General features: G+C 44.3%; 1 protein-coding gene across 6 annotated transcripts in view; it reads right to left on the bottom strand.

The window, feature by feature from the left end:
- The window catches only part of TACC1 (transforming acidic coiled-coil containing protein 1), a 103,318-nt gene that overhangs the window by 26,774 nt on the left and 55,196 nt on the right, over positions 1–21,348 (bottom strand). For 3 of the 6 annotated variants that reach the window (XM_045535845.1, XM_045535843.1, XM_045535844.1), the window contains exon 3: positions 3,744–4,812. The exons of the other annotated variants lie outside the window; for them this stretch is intronic. In XM_045535845.1, coding sequence (XP_045391801.1) covers positions 3,744–4,504 — 761 coding nt within the window. In that variant the 5' untranslated portion in view covers positions 4,505–4,812. The remainder of the gene's footprint in view (positions 1–3,743; positions 4,813–21,348) is intronic. 6 annotated transcript variants of the gene reach the window in all.

The raw sequence follows: 21,348 nt of genomic DNA on the forward strand, positions 1-21,348 counted from the left end.
ATCGAACTCAGAAATAGAAGCCAACATGCTATGGAGAGATGGCTGGGAGAGGAAACTGCCAGCAGTCCCAGGGACAAACAGAAACAGCAGGAGTACTTACAACAGAAAACAGAGAAATTTCACTTGCTCAGTAGTCCTGATGCACCAACAAAATTAGAGACAGGAAAGAGACAGACAGATGGAGAAAAAGATCATGTAAAGACGGGATTATTTATCTCTAGTCTGGCAGATGCAAAAGCTGCACAGTTCTCTCTATGAGGTGAGATACAAACTAAAAATGTCATATTTATGAATGTTATCACTGGTGAGTGCATGATTAACAGGACCTGAACTATAATGGAGTAAGGAGTGGTAGAAACACTCAGAAATGCCACCAATTCACATTTGTAGATGGAAAGTATACTCCCAAATATTTGTGACTGAATTAAAACAGTATTTCGCTGCTGAGCATGCTCACTCTAAAATGTCTAGTCACCCCTATCAAAGGCAGCGCATGAATAAAAACATAGTTGAAAATATATCTCGATCTCTCTACAATAGGTACGCATCACTAAGAAGCTTAAAACGATTTCACATAATTTATCTTATTTGGTATGCAAAATCCCAATTGTATTATAGCGCCTCCATTTTACAGAAGAAGATTCTGAGAAGCCAATCATACGCATCTTTTGTGAATGTCATGCAAGACTCTTAACTCTCCACTAGATTCTATGACCACGTATGTGTGTTTTCAGTCTTTCCTATGAAGGGATTTGCTAATCAAAATCCCAGCATTACACAAGAAGTCTAGAACTCCTTTCTTGTAGAAAGAACAAGATGACAAGAATTTTCATTGTGTGCTTTAAAAAAAAAGCCCCAAATAAAGTACATTAGATCAAGAATTCACTGCACAAAAATAGAATGGGAGGCAAACGCTACTAGGTGGGGTGGGAGGACTCAAGAGGAGGTACTTCTTGCTGCTGCACATAAAAGTACAGAATAAACTTCCCTCTCTTTGGCCCAGATTGAATCTTACCTAACATGAATGCACTGCCGCATGCAGAGGACAGGAAGGCTCCCAAACGACTCACCAATTTCGGTAGGCAGGAGCGCCCCATGTTTAGAGGGGGAAGGACCAAGGCAGTGATGTGCCCCATATGTACCCCAAGGGCTGTATAGACATCATAGGTAACTAACTTTAAAGGCCACAAAATAAAACTCCTATCAATAATATTTTTCAACAAACATTTAACTGTTCATATATAATCAAAGAATAGATACACTTCATTCCCTTTAGAAATTTTAGGAGAAATGTTCTGGGGCTGCCAAAGAACTGATTAGCATATTGTTCAACTTTCTTGGTTCTGAAATCCATACTCCTGCTGTTTAAAACTCTGGGTATTTTCCTTTCCACTGGAATTCACCTGCCACCTGGAGTTTTTCTCTAAGCCACAGTAATGCTGAAAAGTATTTCCCTGACCTATAGTGACAGCTACAAATATGGTACATCTCATACTCCCTTTTCATATTTCATCCTCCATGTCATTGGTCCTTCTTCATATCTAATTTTTAGTAAAATGCCACAGGGTCTCAAAGGTATATGCCGTCATGTGCCACATAATGACATTTCAGCGACAGTCCACATACACTTTGGGGGCCCAATAAGGTTATAATGGAGGCCAGGTGCAGTGGCTCACGCCTGTAATCCCAGCACTCTGGGAGGTCGAGGCGGAAGGATCTCTCGAGGTCAGGAGTTCGAGGACAGCCTGAGCAAGAGTGAGACCCTGTCTCTACTTAAAAAAAAAAAATAGAAAGAAATTAGGTGGACAACTAAAAATATATAGAAAAAATTAGCCGGGCATGGTGGCGCATGCCTGTAGTACCAGCTACTCGGGAGGCTGAGGCAGGAGGATCGCTTGAGCCCAGGAGTTTGAGGTTGCTGTGAGCTAGGCTGATGCCACGGCACTCTAGCCCGAGCAACAGAGTGACACTCTGTCTCAAAAAAAAAAAAAAAAGATTATAATGGAGCTGAAAAATTCCTATCTCCTAGTGATATCCTGATGATCCTGACTCTGTGTAGGCCTATGCGAATGTGTGCATGTCTTAGGTTTTAACAAAAAAGTTTAAAAAGTAAAAAAAGAAGTAAAAAATTTTTTAAATACAAGAAAGCTTATGGAATAAGGACATAAAGAAAATATTTTTGTACAATGTGTTTGTGTTTTAAGCTAAGTGTTATCACAAAAGCCAAAAAGTTTTAAAGAAAATTTTATATAGTAAAAAAGTTACAATAACAGCCAGGTACAATGGCTCACACTTGTAATCCCAGCACTTTGGGAGGCCAAGGTGGGAAGTTCACTTGAGGCCAGGAGTTCGAGACCAGCCTGGGCAACATAGCCAGACACTGTCTCCAAAAAAAAAAAAGTTACAGTAAGCTAAAGTTAATTCACTATTGAAGAAAGACAAATTAAAAAAAAAATAAATAAATTCAGTATAGCCTAAGTGTGCGGAGTTTATAAAGTCTACAGCAGTGCACAGCAGCGTCCTAGGCCTTCCCGGTCGCCCACTGCTCACTCACCGGCTCACCCAGAGCAACTTCCAGTCCTGCAAGCTCCATGCATGGTAAGTACCCTATACAGGTGTACCGTTTTTTATTTTTCTGACCACATTTTACTGTACCTTTTCTATGTTTAGATGTGTTTAGATACATAAACGCCACTATGGTACAACTGCCCGCAGAATTCAGAACAGTGAGGTGCTGTGCAGGTGTGTAGCCTGGGAGCAGCAGGCCGCACCACGTGGCCCCGGTGAGCAGCCGGCTGCACTGTCTGGTTTGGGTGATCACACCCTGTGATGCTCGCACGACTACAAAATCACCTAACGACGCATTTCTCAGAACTACGCCCCGCTGCTAAACGACGAATGACTGTATCGCAACCTACTCAACTTAAATTTTGTGATAAAAACAAAGTTAAACTGAAGCTTAACACGGAATGTGGCCCGAGGTGATCACCTGAGAACTCCAAGGACCCTGCAAAAGTCCATCCAGGTTTCCCAGGAGAAATGGGGGACAGAGAGGAGCCGGCACTCGACAAAACACTAACCAACTAATTTAGTCAGATTTAACTGGCTGTTTAAATTATTCTCGATCCTTAGTGGAAATTCACCCCCCTGCTGATCAGCGAGAAGCTACACATGGAGACAAGAATTCTCACCAACTTTTAGTCAGAGGTTTGTTTCCAACAAAAATCACAGCTTTCTGTTTAAATAAAAAGACTTCTTCAAGACCTTTTTGCAACATTTCCCACACATTATTGACACTAGACAGGTAATTTTTAGTCCTGGCACTTTTGTTTTATCCATAGGGAATATGAAGAAGGTGGTTAGCACTGACACCTGAATTCTGTATATGAAGTGATTCCTGAAAGCTCAGCTAGGATTTCTGAAAACTATCAAATCTCTACTTGCCTATCTCAGGCTACTTTTAAAAAGAAAAACAAAACCAAAGGGGGAAAAAAAATCCAAGCTAAACGGAATAAGCCAAGGATTCAGAAATAAGGGAGAAATCGCAAAAGGAAATCTCTGGTGTTTCTGATTCCACACAAGAGTTTTAAGCAAAATAGCGAAGACTGTGGTATAAAGTCATGAGCTTTGCATCTGTCCCACTGCACTTCAAAGACCAAGTCAGTTCACCAAAACCAAAGGAGCAGGCTGCCAAACTCACAGGGACCCACAGAGCACAATACCCAGCACCCATCATCACTCACGTTATCAAACGCGACTTTGCCTTCTTGGGTGAGTCTAAGATTTCATTAACATGATTACCAGTGGTAGAACAAAAGTCACTGCTTGTTAGAGTTGTAGTTGGCTTAAAGGGATCCATGGATTCGTCAAAGTTATCTGGGTCAAAGTGGTAGGAGCCCTTAGAGGAGAGGGGAGGGGAGTTCTGCAGGATGGAGCGGCTCCCAAAGGGATTAAAGCCGGGGTCGTCCCACTGACTGGGATCTAGTTTAGAAGACGCTTGCGAGAGAGGCGCATCTCCTGGTGGGTCTGCCGGCTGCTCTACACCTACTGGCTTACCGATGCCATCCTTTTGTATCTTGGGAGTCAGTTTGTTACCAAGTTTCCTGCCAAGTTTCCTTGGAAGGGCTTTCCTGGCCTCTGCACTTTCCACATCTGTATAATCAAACTCAAGCTTGAGAGGTGAGCTCCTTGCCTCCTCCGGCAGCTCCACCCTCAAATCACTGGTGTCACTACTGAGAGAGCCTGGGATTTCTCCTAGCAAAGAAGGATTTGTGTTCCCATCCAGTTCTCTGGGATACTGGTAGGATATCTTGGAGAGAGGCGTGCCCTCCAAAGCAGTTTCAGGGTCTGAGAACTCTCCTCCGGTGGTTTTCTTCCTCAGAGAGACGGGCTTGGGCTTTCTTAGTTTGCTTCTGCAGAGCACGGGCTCTGGACAGGGGCTTCCGGCCTTGAGATCAGCTTCTGCGGGTGCCTGGAGGGCAACCCCCATGCTGCCTTCTGTCATTGCCTGGTCCTGGATGGTGCCCGCTGCGCGGGGGGCCAGGGCCTCGCCCGAGACTGCAGTCACACCGCCATGAGCCACTTTTGTTCCCAGAGCTGCCGGGATGTCTGTGGAATTCTTGGTTTCTATTGAAAATGGCCTCACGACCGAAATTTTGCTAATATCGTGTTCGGGTTCTTCTTTGAAATCCTTGACTAAGTGAGAACCAACAGCCTGCTGAGATACCTCATTTTCTGAAGGTCTAGAACAATTCTCAGACGAACATTTGCCAACCACTTCGGCTACCAGCCGTTCATCAGCTTCTTGTGATTCTAAAACAAAACACAAAAGCCTTCTGTTAAAGAATTATCTTTCTGGCATTTGTAAATATTCTCTACTACCTGACTTCACATAAACAAACAGCAAATTCTTCCCTTTGCTTTTACTAAGCACCTCCAAAATTCAGCAAGGATGGCGGCAGAGGCTGAAAAAAAACAGCTGGCATATAGCCTAAAATGAATTTTCCTATCCCAAATTGTACATGTGCATGATTGAAGGGATGTGAGCAACAAGGATGCCAGCAGAGCTATTTAGAAAAAGGCTAAATAGATCAAGAGTCTATTGCAATGTATATAATACAGGTTAAAACTGATCTGGAGGAATCTTTAGACGCCAGCAGCTTAGCTGTGGGGATGCACATTGGTGCCAAACAGTTCCCAGGAAAAGCCCAACAGCTTCAGGGTCAGAACTTTATGCAGAGAGCAGATCCGAGTCTTTGGATGCTAAAAGCACAACTTGAAGAAGGGGTTATGGGAACCCACAAATTTACAGCCAATTGGTCAGAAGTACTGAGACTTGTGACTGGCTTCTGAAGTGGGGCAGTCTTATGGGCCTGAGCCCTTAACTTGTGGGGTCTGTGCTAAATACAGACAGCGTCAGAACCGAATCGAACTGTTGGGCGCTCAGGTGGTGTTGGAGAATCTGAGAACACACAAAACAGGAAATCTGCCTTGAGACAACCACTACTTAATAAACAGAGTCACTAAAGTATCTGAGATTTTTTTTTAAAATGGTACTTTTAAATATTGCAGTGTTATATTTTCTACCAAAAAGATTTAAACTTATGAGAAACCATTTTATGTACTTTTTCATGTCTACAAAATTAATAAATTAAATGAATCATTAGATATTGTTAGTAACAATTCTGAAACACAAACTCCCTCTGTTCTTCTTTCAGACATCTGGAACAGTTTAATTAAAGCATTCACTCGGGTACTAAGCTGAACTGTTTAACAACTTATCATTTGTAACTACTAACTTGCATAAATCAAGGTTCTTTCAATAACATGTAACCCAAACACTATTGAAAAATACTAGATTTTAAGTAGACTCTGATTTATTTTGTATGTTTTAATCACATAAATCCCATTGTTTTTAAAATTAATGTTTTGAGTCTTTACAACTGTATCACCTTAATCTGCTATAGAGTCCACACAATATTTTCTTTGAAGAAAGGTTCCATGGCCTAAAGATTTTGAAAACTAAAGTTACAGGGGAAAGTACATCTCTAAAAATGGTGATATGGAAGTAACTGGAAATGAATCAACCTCCTAGGAACTTGCTCATGTGACTTCTTAGAGAACTTCAGCATCTCTCAGATATTCTACAGATGATCCCACTGCACGCAACAGATCTTGAAAAACTTAGGCAAGAGGTTGTATTTTAAAGTCTTTAACCTGGTGCCCAGCAAGAGCAGGTGGGTTACACAGGGACAGAACCACCTTTTCCACATTCTGACAAGAAACGGCCCCGAGCCACCATTTCTACACCTAGAAAACTACTTTCATTAACAGGTTAAATGATGTACAACGTAACATGGTAGACACTCAACAAAAGTATTCGTTCCCCAACCTTTCAGTTCCCCATCCAAATTTTTCTTCGAATCATTTCACTATAAATCAAACTGATGTACTGGAAGAACTTGTTACCCAAATAAATTATGATGGATTTGGTAAAATAAATATTCCACTTCTAAAACTGTGGTAATAAATGTGTATTGTCATGTGTGGGATTTACTTGAAGTGATATTTACCCCCAAATTAATTAGCCTATATTATTAATAAATGTCATGACAGGAACTACTTCCTTTCATTTGCTGTGGATATGCTTTCCAACTAATTTTTTAAATTTGGTTCTTTTAGTTTTGGGGTCTACAGAGAGGTGCTTCTGGGCTGGCCATGGTAGCTTTTCCACTTATGTTTGAAATGGTCTGATTATCTGAATTCTATTCTCTGGAACAGGGAATACAGGCGTGTTGCTTAACGACAGGGATACATTCTGAGAAACGAGGCGTTAGGCAGTTTTGTTGCTGTGGGAACATCACAGAGTGCACATACACAGCCCAGACGGAGCAGCCTCCTGCACGGCTAGGCTGCGTGGCACAGCCGGCCGCTGCCAGGCTACAAACCTGTACCGCACGTGACTGTACTCAATACGGCAGGCAACTGCAACACAGATTTGTGTATCTAAACATATTAAACCTAGAAAAGGTGCAGTAAAAATACAGTATTATGATCTTATAGGATCCTTTCACCAAGCCGAGAGCCTGAAACTCTGGAGAGGGAGGGTGTACCTCCCAGGGACAGGGCAGGGCCCGGGAGCTGGGGAGGAGGGAGGAGCACACACCCCAGCCCTGCCCAGCCACTGTCCCTGGACACAGACAGCTTCTGCAGAGTAAGGAGGGTCAGTGGCCGTGCCATCCTCTCACCCCACGCCTAGGAGGGGTGGCATCAGATACGGAAACAGAGCACAGGGCTTTGCGTGAAATAGCCGCAGCCCCACACGTCCTCCCACTGGTGTTCGTGTCTGGGAATCGAGGTTGAAACAGTGTTCGGGTGGGTGTTACAGATCTGCTACAGCAGAAAGCCTGTGGCCCTGCCCTTGCGGAGTGGGGAAGGAAGACAAACACCCCTCATCTGGCTGCAGGCCCCAGGCTGAGCGGACGGCTGAGACAGACCCGCTGGAAAGACACCCTGCTCGGTCATTTCTTGGCCAGCTTAGGGCAGGTACCAGGTAAATAAACTTAACTGCTCCTACACCTACTCACTGCAGGCCCCACCTGGGTCTCTTCAGTCACCAGCAGAAAGTCCTCACGGGGCGGAGGAAGGTGTTGCTCATTTACCTATTAAACCAGCTTGGGGAGCTGTGAGAATACCAAACAAGAAAAAAACCAAACTAACCACATACCTCAAAAAGAGGTCTGGGTAGGATCTTTTTTTTTTTTTTTTTTTTGAGACAGAGTCTCACTTTGTTGCCCGGGCTAGAGTGAGTGCCGTGGCGTCAGCCTAGCTCACAGCAACCTCAAACTCCTGGGCTTAAGCGATCCTACTGCCTCAGCCTCCCGAGCAGCTGGGACTACAGGCATGCGCCACCATGCGCGGCTAATTTTTTTCTATACAGATTTTTAGTTGTCCAGATAATTTATTTCTATTTTTAGTAGAGACAGGGTCTCGCTCAGGCTGGTCTCGAACTCCTGACCTCGAGCAATCCACCCGCCTCGGCCTCCCAGAGGGCTAGGATTACAGGCGTGAGCCACCGCGCCCGGCCTTTGGGTAGGATCTTATTTGGCATTTGCACTGTCAATCAGCAAGTATCCCGGTCCCCTCTGAACCCACATATCTAGGGCTGCCCCAAAACAGAAGCTGGCATTCAAGTACCCCACGTGTAACTTTTAGTAAGAAGTAAAACACCCAGATTCTCTGTAGGCTCCAGTTCCCAATTTGCCGCCAATTAAGAGGTCTAGCCACAGCTGTCGGTCCTTGCTTTCCATACTGTTACATAACTAACCTACCTACATGTGCCTTTCCATTTTCACAAAAATTCTGTATTCCCCAAAAATATTCTTCCAGGGCACAGAAAAGCTCTCTCCCTAGAATGATGAGTTTGATTCTGACAAGCACAGCACTGCCTGGCGGCTTGGTGAACACAGATCATTAGAGATCAGATCAGTAGATAAATTCAAAGCAAACACAGAGGAAATCCAAAAATAGACCAACATTTCCACTTCTGCCACATTTGTTGCTGTTAATGAAGCTCTTCCTTTCAATAAGCAGCCTTCCCTAACTCTAAAAGGTTGTGTGAATCACCCACGGCTGCTCTTAAAACAGCAGATGCCTTTCGTGCTTATGTGGGATAAAGGCTATTCTCATGTAAAACGAGTCCTTCCCTCCCTCTCTGCAATATTTTTAAAAGAAAAGGCATGGTATGCCAGAATTTTAAGTATTGAGGTAAAAACAACTTAACATTCTGGTTTGCACTCTAGTATGCTGAAAATATACTGGGTTAAAACACAAGTTTATGAAAAACCTTGAAAGCCTTAGAAGAAGGGAAATGTCATTATCGCAAAGTATTTTTGAAACTTCAGAGAAACTTCGACTGACATACACTGGAAGCTGCTTTTACATGTAGAATCTCATTTAAGAGGAGATAAAACAGCAACCACTTGGAAAACAATGTATAGATGTATATTAACACTTCAGATTGGGCATTATTCTCAAATACGCTTGGCTTCTCCCTCCCAGGTCTTTTCTAAATACCTGATGTGACAATTGAGAAAGCTGTCAAGATGTGGACAAGCCTCCTGTATCTCAGACACACACACACACACACACACACACACACACACACGGGTCTTTCCGAATCAAAACCCGCAACAGTATCTCTCATCCGGTGACTTCAGGTGGGGCCTCACCACCGGAAGGATCAGAACTCGAGCTTTCAGCCCTCCCCACGCCCATTCCTGGAGCGGGGAAGGGGCTGGAGACGGGGTTATAAAAACTCTAGAGCAAGCAGACGCAGAGGACTTCTGGGCTGGTGGACGCTTAGAGGAGCTGGGAGGGTGGCACCCGGTGAGGGCACGGAAGCTCCGCCCTGTCTTGAGCATCTCTTCCATCTGCTGTTCCTGAGCTGTGTCCTCTACAGTAACCAGTAAACCAAGTAAAGGATTTTCCTGAGTTCTGGGAGTCATTCCAGTGAATTATCAAACCTGGGGTTGGGGGGGTGTACCAGTATTGGAATCCTCCAACTTGTAGCCAAGTTGGATAAAGTGCAGGTGACCTGAGGGCCTGGGACTCTGCTGTCTGAAGCGAAGGCAGACTTGTAAGACTGAGCCCCGAAACCTCTGGAGTCTGAGGCTGACTCGAGGTATCTAGTAGCAGAAACCAATTTGATTGATTTGTCAAACACCCAGTTGGTATTGGAGAATCAGAGAACTGATACAGAAAAGACACCACACATCCTATAAGCGAGCCCGAAATAAGTAGAGAAACACAGTCTATCTAAGAACAAGGGCCTAGAACGCTTTTATTAAGCATAAATATATATTCTGATCCCAAACCTAATCCCCTTCTACCAATTTCTCCTTTGTCTCCATTTCACCACAGGATTCTCACTCCCAACCCCAGCCAGCCCACCGCACCTTCTCCTCCCAAGATGGAGGGGCAAGATTTATACACAGACACACACACACACACACACACACACACACACACACGGCCACATGGAGCACAGGCAGGACACGGCTCAACCATGCTAGAGAGCCCCCCGTAAACTCTAGAGCTAGCTTCATTAATCTAATTTCTCTTAATTCATAGGATGAACCTCACAGAACCCAAGTTTTGCCTTAATTGTCTTAATTCAGATCCTTGGATCACAAACCAAGGAAGAAGGGCTCTGGGGTTCAACATTTACGGTTTAACGGAGCCAAGAATATTGCTCTGTGTTGTCACAGCCACTGAGGGGCAGGCAGCGGAGAGTCGGGACAGAGGAAGAGGGGCAGTCTCCAGGAACAAACTCCCCCACGCCCATGGCATGCTTCTGAGCACCCAGGCGACATAAGAAATCCGCACGCCCAAGCTGGGCCAGATACCTCCAACAGATGGGACTACTGCTCCCCATCACTGCTCTGTTCTGTCCTCATTAGTGGGGGGGACCCACGGCTTCACACGACCCCCCAGGTCGTACTGTGCCTCATATTAAGCAAGCCTCTGACAACTAGAGGATAGGACCCCTAGTGACCAAGGCGCTGGCCTAGATTTCTGAACTCAAGACCAAGTGTGGGTCTCTGCTACCGAGGGCCACATGAAAGATACGCAGAAGATGCTTCAAACTTAGAGGGCCCAGCACCAAGGGTGAAATTTTACAAATGTATAAAAGCAGTTGACTGTAAGCCACAGTACTGAGAAATTCTACATAGAGATCTAAACCAGATGTTCAATGTCAGCACTCTGTAATTAGTTTAAACTCGTAGCTTCATCAGCATCGGAACCCCGAGAATCAAACCACAGAATATTTTTAAAGATAATCATCCATGCAACCGACCACAGGTCTTTACGACCGGCAGCACACGCCGTGCTAGGCACAGGCACGAAGCAATCGCGAAGTGGGCGCACGCGGCCTGCAGGCCCGTTAAGGAGGCAAACGCCACACTCAAGGCCCTTCCGGAGAACAGCCAAGTTCTGAATCGGGAGGGAACAGCTACCTCCTTCTCATTTAACTCCCACCTCACAGTCTGCAACGTGTTTTTACACAGAAAACACTCCCACTGCCGGACTTCTGATTGTGCAGGACTCAGTTTCTTACACCACCGACTTCCCTTTCTCAATGGGTTACTTCCTTTTTGGATGTGCCTTAATATTCAGCAGAAGAGAAATCTCCAGAACCATTATATAAAATAGTTCCTTATTTTTGAAAGCCAGCAAGATTGTATTTTAAAATAGCCTTTATTATTGACTTAGAAGCAAACTGGGAGGTGGGATGAATGAATACAACGCGTCTAAGGTATGGGCTACAGGAGAGGTTTAGGAAACCAGTGAATGGACCACACTCAGCATTTCTTCAGAGAGGAGAGGAAACAGCTGCTGTCAGTGCTAGCCAGGAACTGCTCTGGAACTGTCACACAGCGCTGGCAGGAATGTAAGATGGTGCAGCCACTCTGGGAAACAGTCTGGCAGTTCTTCAAAATGTCAGACATAGGCCAGGCACCCTGGCTCACACCTCTAATCCTAGCACTCTGGGAGGATGAGGCAGGAGGATCTCTCGAGGTCAGGAGTTCAAGACCTACCCGAGCAAGAGCGAGACCCCATTTCTACTACAAATAGAAAAAATTAGCCGGGCATGGTGGCGTGCGCCTGTAGTTCCAGCTACTCGGGAGGCTGAGGCAGGAGGGTCACTTGAGCCCAGGAGTTGGAGGTTGTTGTGAGCTAGGCTGACACCACAGCACTCTAGCCCCGGCAACAGAGTGAGACTCTGTCTCAAAAAAAAAAAAAAAAAAAAAAGAAGAAAGAAAGAAAAAGAAAAAGAAATACAAAATGTCAGGCATGGAACCATATGACCCAGGAATTCCACTCCTAGGTATATACCCAAGAGAAAGGAAAACATATATCCACGAACACAGATGTTCATAGCAGCATTATTCATAACAGCCCCAAAGTAGAAATAACCCAACTGTCCGTCAACTGATGAATGGGTAAATAAATTACTGTATATCCACACAACGGAGTATTATTCGGCAATCAAAAAGGAATGAAGTACTGATACGCTACGACATAACTTGACCTTGAAAACATTATGGTAAGTGAGCAGATCCAGCCATAAAAGACTACGCATGTGTGATTCTACTTACATGAACTGTCCAGGAAAAGCAAATCTACTGAAACACAAAGCAGATCACGGTTGCCCAGGACTGTGGGGGGACAGGAGAGGAGTGAGGTGTGACAACAACACCAACACACACACACACACACACACACACACACACACACACGCTGATGCACGCAGGGCTTCTTACGGGGGTGGATAAAACGTTCTAAAAATTAGATTGGGGTAATTAGTTGTACAACTCTTGATATACTAAAAACCACTGAATTATATACCTTTTAAATAGGTGAAATGTATGGCATGTAAACTACAGCTCAATAAAACTGTTTTTTTTTTTTAAACAACAGAGGCTCAGACCCCAGGGTAATGGAGGAGCAGTGTCCTGTGATTTCCAATAAAACCACACAGACTTCCATTTCAGAAAGTAATTAATCTCTTATATTGTGTCACCTGGAGAGACACACACTTGAGAGGTGGTAGGTCTCACCACCACACCAACGTTGCATTTTAAATTTCTCTTGAGGAAGCCCATACGGTGCTAAATTCTATTTACAGAAAGAGGTGAAAAAATGACATCACCCCTCTCTCCTACAGCAGATACAGCCAATTGCAGCACATGGAACATCCTGGAGATACGACAGTTGTCAAGCCCCAAAGGCTTGTTTCTGTTTTACTTTGTTTGGGGATGGTGGGGGGGGGGGGGCGAAGTTTTTTTGGTTTTTTTTTCCATTCTCATTTTTAACACTTGACTTCTTCCTTTTAACATTTGACTTCTGGATTTTGCTGCTAAAACTTCTTGGGAGGTCAAGGAGGCCAAGAGATCTGGGAAACAGAGCCTGGCTGGCTCCCTCGAGACCCTGAGTGCGGGGGGGCCTTATTCCCTGCTCCCCTCTGTGTTCCTGAAGCAGAAACTGAGTGCCCAAAACAGCATCGATGCTCTGATACACAAACGGCACCCCCTTCTCGCCTGATTATCTTGTTATACAGAAAAGCAGCACATATGAGTAGGAAGTGAGAGGCAGTCCCGCTCCACGCTGACGTTAAGCTGTGGAAAGGACCAACATGTTCTCCCCCGGCCCCCTCCCTCTGAAGGCCCCACTCCTCCTCCACGTGCCCCCTGGTCCTGCCTCCACCCTGTCCTCTCCCACGCTGAATCACCAGCTTCGGGGGGACACAAGTGTGCTCTGGCACCACCCCCGTCGGCTCAAGAAGTCTGACCCGAGGAGACTGTTCATCGTGCACATTAGCATGCAGGCGACTGTCCAGAATTTGAGAGCTGTTTTTTTCCAGTTTCACGTCTCTGAGTTCCCAGTCCCTCTGAGTCTCCCACAGCTGAAATGTATTTGATCTGTGTACGTTCTCAGACACTTAGTCAAGGGCATCAGTCTTAAAATGGAGAAGGAGAAACAATTTATCGGCCAAGGACGGAACAACCGTACAAGAAGGCCTTTTCCAGGAATGCTGAGTGGATCCTAAGGATGTCGGCTGCATAACTCACATCTCCCCGACAGCCACTGGGCCCAGGCTACCCAGAAGCATGGGGGGTCGTGTCCCAAGTGGGTGAGTCAAGGCAGAACATCCTCTTAGGTACATCATCATTTTAAGATGTCTCACCAACCAAAGCAGAAAAACAACACCAACACACACACACACACACACACACACACACACACACACCCTCTGAAAGAACAGAGACAACACACTAACTGTTCAAACCCCTCCTTTCCACCCTCCAAGAAACACCAAACATAAAGATTAACCAGGAGGCTAAAGGGCGGCACGTTTAGCTGCTTTTTGTAAGAGACAGGGTACCGGCTGCCCTGCTATTCTCCTGAGATGAGCTTCTAACTCCTGAGAGAGGCTCCCTCTAGAACCTAAGACTCTATGGGTAAAGAATAATCTAGAAAACTACTTGATAAACTGAAATCGCTTGCACTAAGGATGAAGAAAGCACTTCGAATTTCCAAAAGAGCGCTTTATGCTATTTCCTTTAAAAAGAGACCCCAGCTCTATCCTCTGGAGGTCACGATCATAAGGAAAGAGGCTGGGCCCACTCAGCGGGCGGTGTGCACCTGCCAGGAGCCACAGCCCCTCCAGGGAAGCCAAGCCCAACAGCGAGCATGTCCTCTCAGTCATGACATGCCCCTGGGTTCCGGAACCATCTGCATTTGTTTGAGGTTACGTTTCAAACAGAGTAGAAACCCCCCACCACCGACAGAAATCATGGCGGGTCCTCCCCGTAGGACTTCTCTTCCATCCCGAAACCATTCCAGCAGGAAGAGCAAGGGCAGGAAGCGCACGTGCTAACAGATGGGCTCCTCTGCCGGGATCCGACATTGTGTAACTTCAGCCTGTTGCTGCCAAACAACCATAATGTGCATCTCTTCAGAAATAATTACCGGAGAATTCAAAATACCAACTGCCTCTCTCACAAAGTAGCAACCGCCCACACAGGGCTGAGAAGCTGACGCTGGATAAAGAAAAGAGGGAGGAGTGTTCAGCAAGAGAGGGGCCTCCAGACAGAGTGACAGCAGTCACCACACGGAGTGCCTGAGACACGTCTGCGGTAGGATCGTGACCCTGGCTGGGGACATGGCATTTCTCCGGCCACTCCAGCTGCTGCACTCTAAGAAATGGGGTGGCAGGGCTGAGTTTGGTGGCTTACGCCTGTAATCTTAGCACTCTGGGAGGCCAAGGAGGGAGGATCGCCTGAGGTCAGGAGTTCCAGCCTAGTCTGAGCAAGAGCGAGACCCCTGTCTCTAAAAAAAAAAAAAAGAAAGAAAGAAAGAAGTGGGGTGGCAGGGAGGGGTGGGGGAGGCAGTGAAGAGCCCCCAAAGGAAGAAAGCCATGGGAAAAGCTTTGCAGTCAATGCAACTATACCCTTTGGTACAAGTTTTTTTAAAAGTAGACAAGGACCTTGTGATAGCCAGCCTCCAAGATGGCCCCAGTGAGTCTCACCATTTGGTTTTCATGCCCTTGGACTGACATATATGTAACCAAAAGGACGTGTGGAAAAAAATGTGACCTCTGAAGCTAAGTCATAAAAGACACTGTGGTTCCATCCTGCTTGCGCTTGGACCACTTACTCTGGGGGCAGCCAGCTGCCATGCTCTGAGGACACCCAAGCAGCCCTGCAGAGCGTTCCACATGGTGAAGAACTGAGCCTCCCACCAACAGCCAGCTCTGACTGGCCAGGAGGATGAGTAAGCCAGCTTGGGAGAGGACCCTCCAGCCTCAGTCAAGTCTCCAAACAACTGCAGTCCCAGCCAACATCGAGACTTCGTTCTCCCAAGTGACCCCAGCCACACCACCCAGCTAAGCTGCTCCCGAATTCCCCACCTACAAAGACTATGTGAAATAAATGTTTAAAGTTTTGGAGGCATTTGTTATGCAGCAATAGATCACCAATACAGGCACCTTAAAAACTCCTCTATTGGCCGGGCGCGGTGGCTCACGCCTGTAATCCTAGCACTCTGGGAGGCCGAGGCAGGTGGATCGCTCGAGGTCAGGAGTTCGAGACCAGCCTGAGCGAGAGCGAGACCCCGTCTCTACTAAAAATAGAAAGAAATTATCTGGCCAACTCAAATATATATAGAAAAAATTAGCCGGGCATGGTGGCACATGCCTATAGTCCCAGCTATTGGGGAGGCTGAGGCAGTAGGATCGCTTAAGCCCAGGAGTTTGAGGTTGCTGTGAGCTAGGCTGACACCACGGCACTCACTCTAGCCCGGGCAACAAAGCGAGACTCTGTCTCAAAAGAACAAAACGAAACAAAAGAAAACTCCTCTATCTACTACAAAATAGGTGCACAGTCCGAGGAGGCTGCACACATCTCCATGCACCTGCCTTTTCTCACCCATGCATGACTCAGGCGGAGAAGGAAAGCAAAAGCTAACACTGAATTTGTCAGTTCCTTTATTTTTCACTGACAAGCTAAAGCTAAGCACTGGGTAAGCAAAATGTTTTCAATGCCACTGCACTGCTTACCCAGTGAGGATTTTTGCTCCTATTAATCTACAGCTAAATTGTGCTGCAAGCTTCCAAACTTCTGACGTTCAAAATTCCTAAAATACGTTTTATGCTTCAGACATTATATATGCCAAGTTAACACATGTGGAAGATGTATCCCCTGGTTTTTTTTAACTGCTATGACTTAACAGGATACTTATTTTAGAGGATGCTTTTCCTCATCACACACCCTGTTCTGGCAACATTTTAAGAACCTTTATTTCCTTTGATAAGTGTTCTCTTCAGACAGTGAAGAAAGAGACTCACGAATTCCTTGGAGAGAAAAGCTGTATAATATGTCCCAAAAGGCTCGGGTCTGGATCTGTAGTCTTGAGGGCTGAATTCAAGACCAAGGTCCACTACTAGTAATAAAGGCTCTGGCCTCAATTTCCCAATCTGTGAAATGGAAACCACATGAGTCCTATCTCACAGCATCGTTGTTTTAAAAATCAAATAAGATGCTGTAAACAAAAATTACTTGCTTCCAATACATCTAATAAATAAATACAGCTGAAACAGAAAGGAGGTGATCTGGCAGATGGCAGTCTTACAGCAGGAAAGATGGAGACCAATCAATCATTTATCGTTATATTTCTAACAATGACATAAGAAAGAGGGTACGTGGACTGGCTAGGAGAGTACTTGCATCTGCCAAACAGAACTGTCAAACATTTTTCATTTGCGAATTAATAAAATACTCCTACCATTTCCATTCCCTTGTGAGGCTGGGGCTCTAGTCACACTGGTGTGAACTGGTAAAATGAGGCTCATGTACACTGACAGGTGAAGGTGAGATGTTGAACTAACAAGCAGCAAAGTCTTTCTAGACCCAGCTTTAAACAGTTACCAGGCAATATAGCAACGCTTGGTTATCAAATCCCCACTGAGATGGCTGTTTGGGGGGTAAACCCCGGTCTCCCACCACTGGGTTTAGGAGATTGTGATAAAATGTTTTATACCCCCAAGGCTTCCTATGGGCAGAGTTACTGGTCACCTGAAGAACATACAATGACTACTCTTTAAATGTTCGAATGGCTTTAGACTACAGCCTCTTTTTACATGCGGCATTAACTGGCAGCAGTAGAATTTTAGACGGGACTACCCCGTGGAAAATGCCTCTGCCACAAGAATCAATCAAATGAGTTATACTGCTTTGTGTGATGCTCAGGTATGCAATTCTGAAATGAGTTTAATCAGTATAGTATTTTTTAAGAAAGTCTTAATTTTAGTACTCATTTTAAAAGAAAAATCCCAACGTGACAGTTACCAAAACCTCTACTTTCTTGAGGTAGGCTTTGCTCACCCGCCTTGGAGGGTTTTACTCAAACCCTATTGCTCCGCTGTGGTTCTGCACTCTCTCGAGTCTCTGCTGGAAAAACTATACTTTTTTCCCTCAGAAGACATTCTCTTGGGTGAAGCACCATATAGAAGCAGAGGTGCTTCCCACTCGGCTTATTTACTGTGATAAATAAAACAACAAGGAAAACATGGCTCTGATCCCATTTATTAAGTTGTTGGAATCTCCAACTTGAGAGCCAGAAACCTGGAAAGAATGGAAATGTATCATGCTGCTAAGGTTTTCCAGTCTTAAATATCTTAAAACAGAATCATATAATAAAAAAATCAAACTGTGGAAGAGCCAATCACAATAAAAAATACGAATTAAATTAAAAAGCATTCGCCTGGGATGCTGTCGAAGGAGCCACATGGGTTGGATTGTTGGACTATGTAGCATTTAGGGTCCTTATTAGTCCCACTGTTTCTAGGAAACTCTAATAAAGCAATCTCCAGTCGGGGGCAGGGAGAGGACATCAAACTGAATTCCTAGGAGAACATGCTTGTAGATTTAAATGGAATACTTCAATATGCATCTAATGAAAAATGTTCATAGTATTTGCTTAAATATATAACCCAAAACCTTAGAATTAAAAATTGAAGTCTCAGATTTTAACAAGACCTCTGTTCTAAGTGATATATATATATATTTAGACCATATATATATACATATATATATATATATATATGGTCTAAAACATTCCAATAAATATACCCTATTAACTTCTTAAGAGATCTGCACAAATAACAAACTCTCAAACACCCAAGGTTACATAATGGGCAAAAGTTAAAATTCTGTTTGTACTTGTATTAAATGATTCTAACATTTTCCCCATTCTTCCCTTATTTCCTTAAGTAATTAGATCCTCAAGTTACTTGAAAATCAGGTACGTTGACAGCCCAACTACATCATCCTACTCTGCAAAGCACAGAGCCGGCCCACGTTAGCGTCTCCCTTCACCTCCCGACCACACACGAAGGGCACCCAGAGTCCACGGTTCATCAGATACGGCCTTGCTACCTTTCTTCTTTATTCCTAAAGTCATCATCCCAAATTACTTAAATTTTATAGTTTACTGAAACTGTCACAGTATGGATATAGGTTGGCAAACTTTCCCTGTGAAGGACCAGACAGTAAATATTTTAGGCTGTTGTCAGACATTTGGTCTCTGTTCCAAGTACTCAACCCCGCTCTGCAGTGTGAAAGCAGCCATAGGCAACACCTAAACAAATGAGCATGGCTGTATTCCCATGAACTTTATTTATAGGCTCTGAAATTTGAATTTCATATGATTTTCATACATCACAAATTTTTTTCCAACCATTTAAAAATGTAAACCCCATACAAAAACAGGTGGCAGGCCAGATTTGGCCTTTGAGCCACAGTTTGCTGATTCTGAGCTAGACTACCAAAATTGGGTCAACAAACAACTCTGCATTCCCCACGAGGCCTGCAGCAGTAAACACCTGTGGATTGGTCTCATTTATCCCTCTCCTTCTTTCTGGAGAACTACAGTATGTTTTTTAAATACCTAGGCATTTCATTAACACATCAAACTGGTAGGTTTAACTAGTTGTTTCACGGGTGATGGGAAAGCTTCTGTATTAATTAAGATTCTCTTTCTTAAACCAAGATAACAATCTGTAAATAAATGTGTGTGTGTGCTTGAGGGGGAGGAGGAACTCAAGTGGCAGGTAACATCACTGCAGTTTTCGTGTCTAAAACAGTGGACAAAACCACAGCCCCTGAGTCCTCTATAAGCACCAAAAGAAAAAAAAGGATGTTTCTGCACCAGTATATTATATTTCCCAGCAAAGAGAAAGAATAATATAACAGTAGCAGCTTTAAACATCTTTTGTGGGAGAAAGCAGACAGATAGTAAATACGAACTTCCAGCCCAAATTTACAGCCATCAGTCTGGTATTTTCAAGAAATCTCTTTGGCTAGAGTTTTATTTTACCAGGTAGTCTAAAACCAGCTTCTATCAGTGGCTTTAAAAAAAAAACAAATTACAATCTTATCCACTGTTTAATTCCTGGCACACAATGCTTAGGAAGAGTCGTTATAGAGTTTAGATACTGTAAGTTCCTAAAATAGTTCCAATAAAAAGAAAAGTTATTTCAAAATAGACTTAAATGTTTCCCTGAGTTCAAAGAATTATATGGAAGTCAGCATGGAGCCATGGATATGGTATATGGGATGGAGCCCACATGTTTGAGGGCCATTATATACCAAGAAGCCAGAATCTTTACATATGTTAACTCCAACTCCTAACTGCCTAACGACTCATGAATGATTTCGTCTTATATAATCTGTAACTGCTGTCCAACCATGTCCTGGAACCACAGAACTATGAAAGACTAACTTTCTCAGGGAAAAAAATAATCAAGAATTTCGGGAGAAAGGGAACCATATGGTTCCAGAAATTAAACTTCAACATGAAATGACTCCTAAGGAATTTTTGCCCACTGAAATCTTCCCTGGTCAGAACTGTGCTTTGGTTGAACACATGACAAGGCCATCAACAAGACTCTGGACTGGCTCCAGATGTTGTGTGGAAGGAGTCTCGGAAGGCAGAACACTACAGGCTGATGAGCAATCATCCTATTGTTTAAAGACCCTAAATTGAAAGACTTCAAAATAGGCAGGGTTGTTTCCTAGACTGTACGCCGTCCTCCCGCCCCCAATTACAGTCTGCAATCATGAACTACACCACATAGCTTTCCTCATCTACAACTTTTAAATAAGTTTTCCTTTTAGAGAGAATGAAAAAGAGTGTGAGAGTCACTGGCACAGGAAGGAACAAACAATAGGGTCTCTGTGGCTTTGGGGGCCTAGGCCATCCAGGCCTCTATTCAGTTGGCAAAGAATCTGGCAGCATGAATCCGTCCTGCAACTGACAAAATGATAAGGAAGGGCTGCCCAAGCTGACGGCAATTCAAAGAGGCTTTCAAACAGCTATTTAACATGTGTCTTATGAGTTTTATTTAAATTTGATGGGAAAGCCACCAAATAGTTCTTTCCAGCTTTAAAATCTCCCTTGTGATCTGCCAATCTTTAGAGAAGAAAAGGGAAGCTATGACAAACAAGTGGTGTCTCCGTCACTGGGAGTCTACACAGCTACGTGCCACACACAAGTTCCCCGCTACATAAACTTGTCTGTTCCCGTGACATCCTTGCCTGGAACAATGAAAAAATGCAGCCCAGGGTGGGTTGAGGCTATTGTTGAATTCTCAGCAGGATAAGCACAGCATGGAGCTCTCAATTTAAAGCAAAAACAAATCACAAAAGCTGATGTCATTTTATCAATAATTCTAGCTCCATCAGGCAGTTCATAACCAGAGTGACCTGACTTCCCTGGGTAACCTGTGAAGAAATTACTAAGCAATAAAATACAGTAACTGGGAAAAGGAGAAAGTCATAGGCCGTTAAAAAATAAGGTAACTAGATAACTGGGAGCTGGTTCTATCTACCACTGTAGGATGACAGCGTCAGACACAGGAATAGAGAAGCCACATAAAAAGGACATCCAGCCTAGAGTTCCCTCTCCATACAGCAGCCAGTGAGCCTTTTCAAAAACAAGTCAAAGCACAATCTCTCTGCTCAAAGCCCTCTGTTGTGGGTTAAACTGTCTCTTAAAAAGACATGTTACAGGCCTCACTCCTGGTACCTGTGAATGTGACCTTATTTGGAAACATTATCTTTGGAGATATAATCAAGGTAAGATGAGGTCATACTGCATTAGGGTGGGCCCAAACTTTAATGACTGGTGTCCTTATAAGAAGGCCACATAAACACACAGGCACACAGGGAGAAGACCACCGTGTGACACAGCAAAGACTGGAGTTCTGCTGCCACGAGCCAAAGA

This window comes from Lemur catta, chromosome 22 (assembly GCF_020740605.2).
Source record: "Lemur catta isolate mLemCat1 chromosome 22, mLemCat1.pri, whole genome shotgun sequence".
Lineage (NCBI taxonomy): Eukaryota > Metazoa > Chordata > Mammalia > Primates > Lemuridae > Lemur > Lemur catta.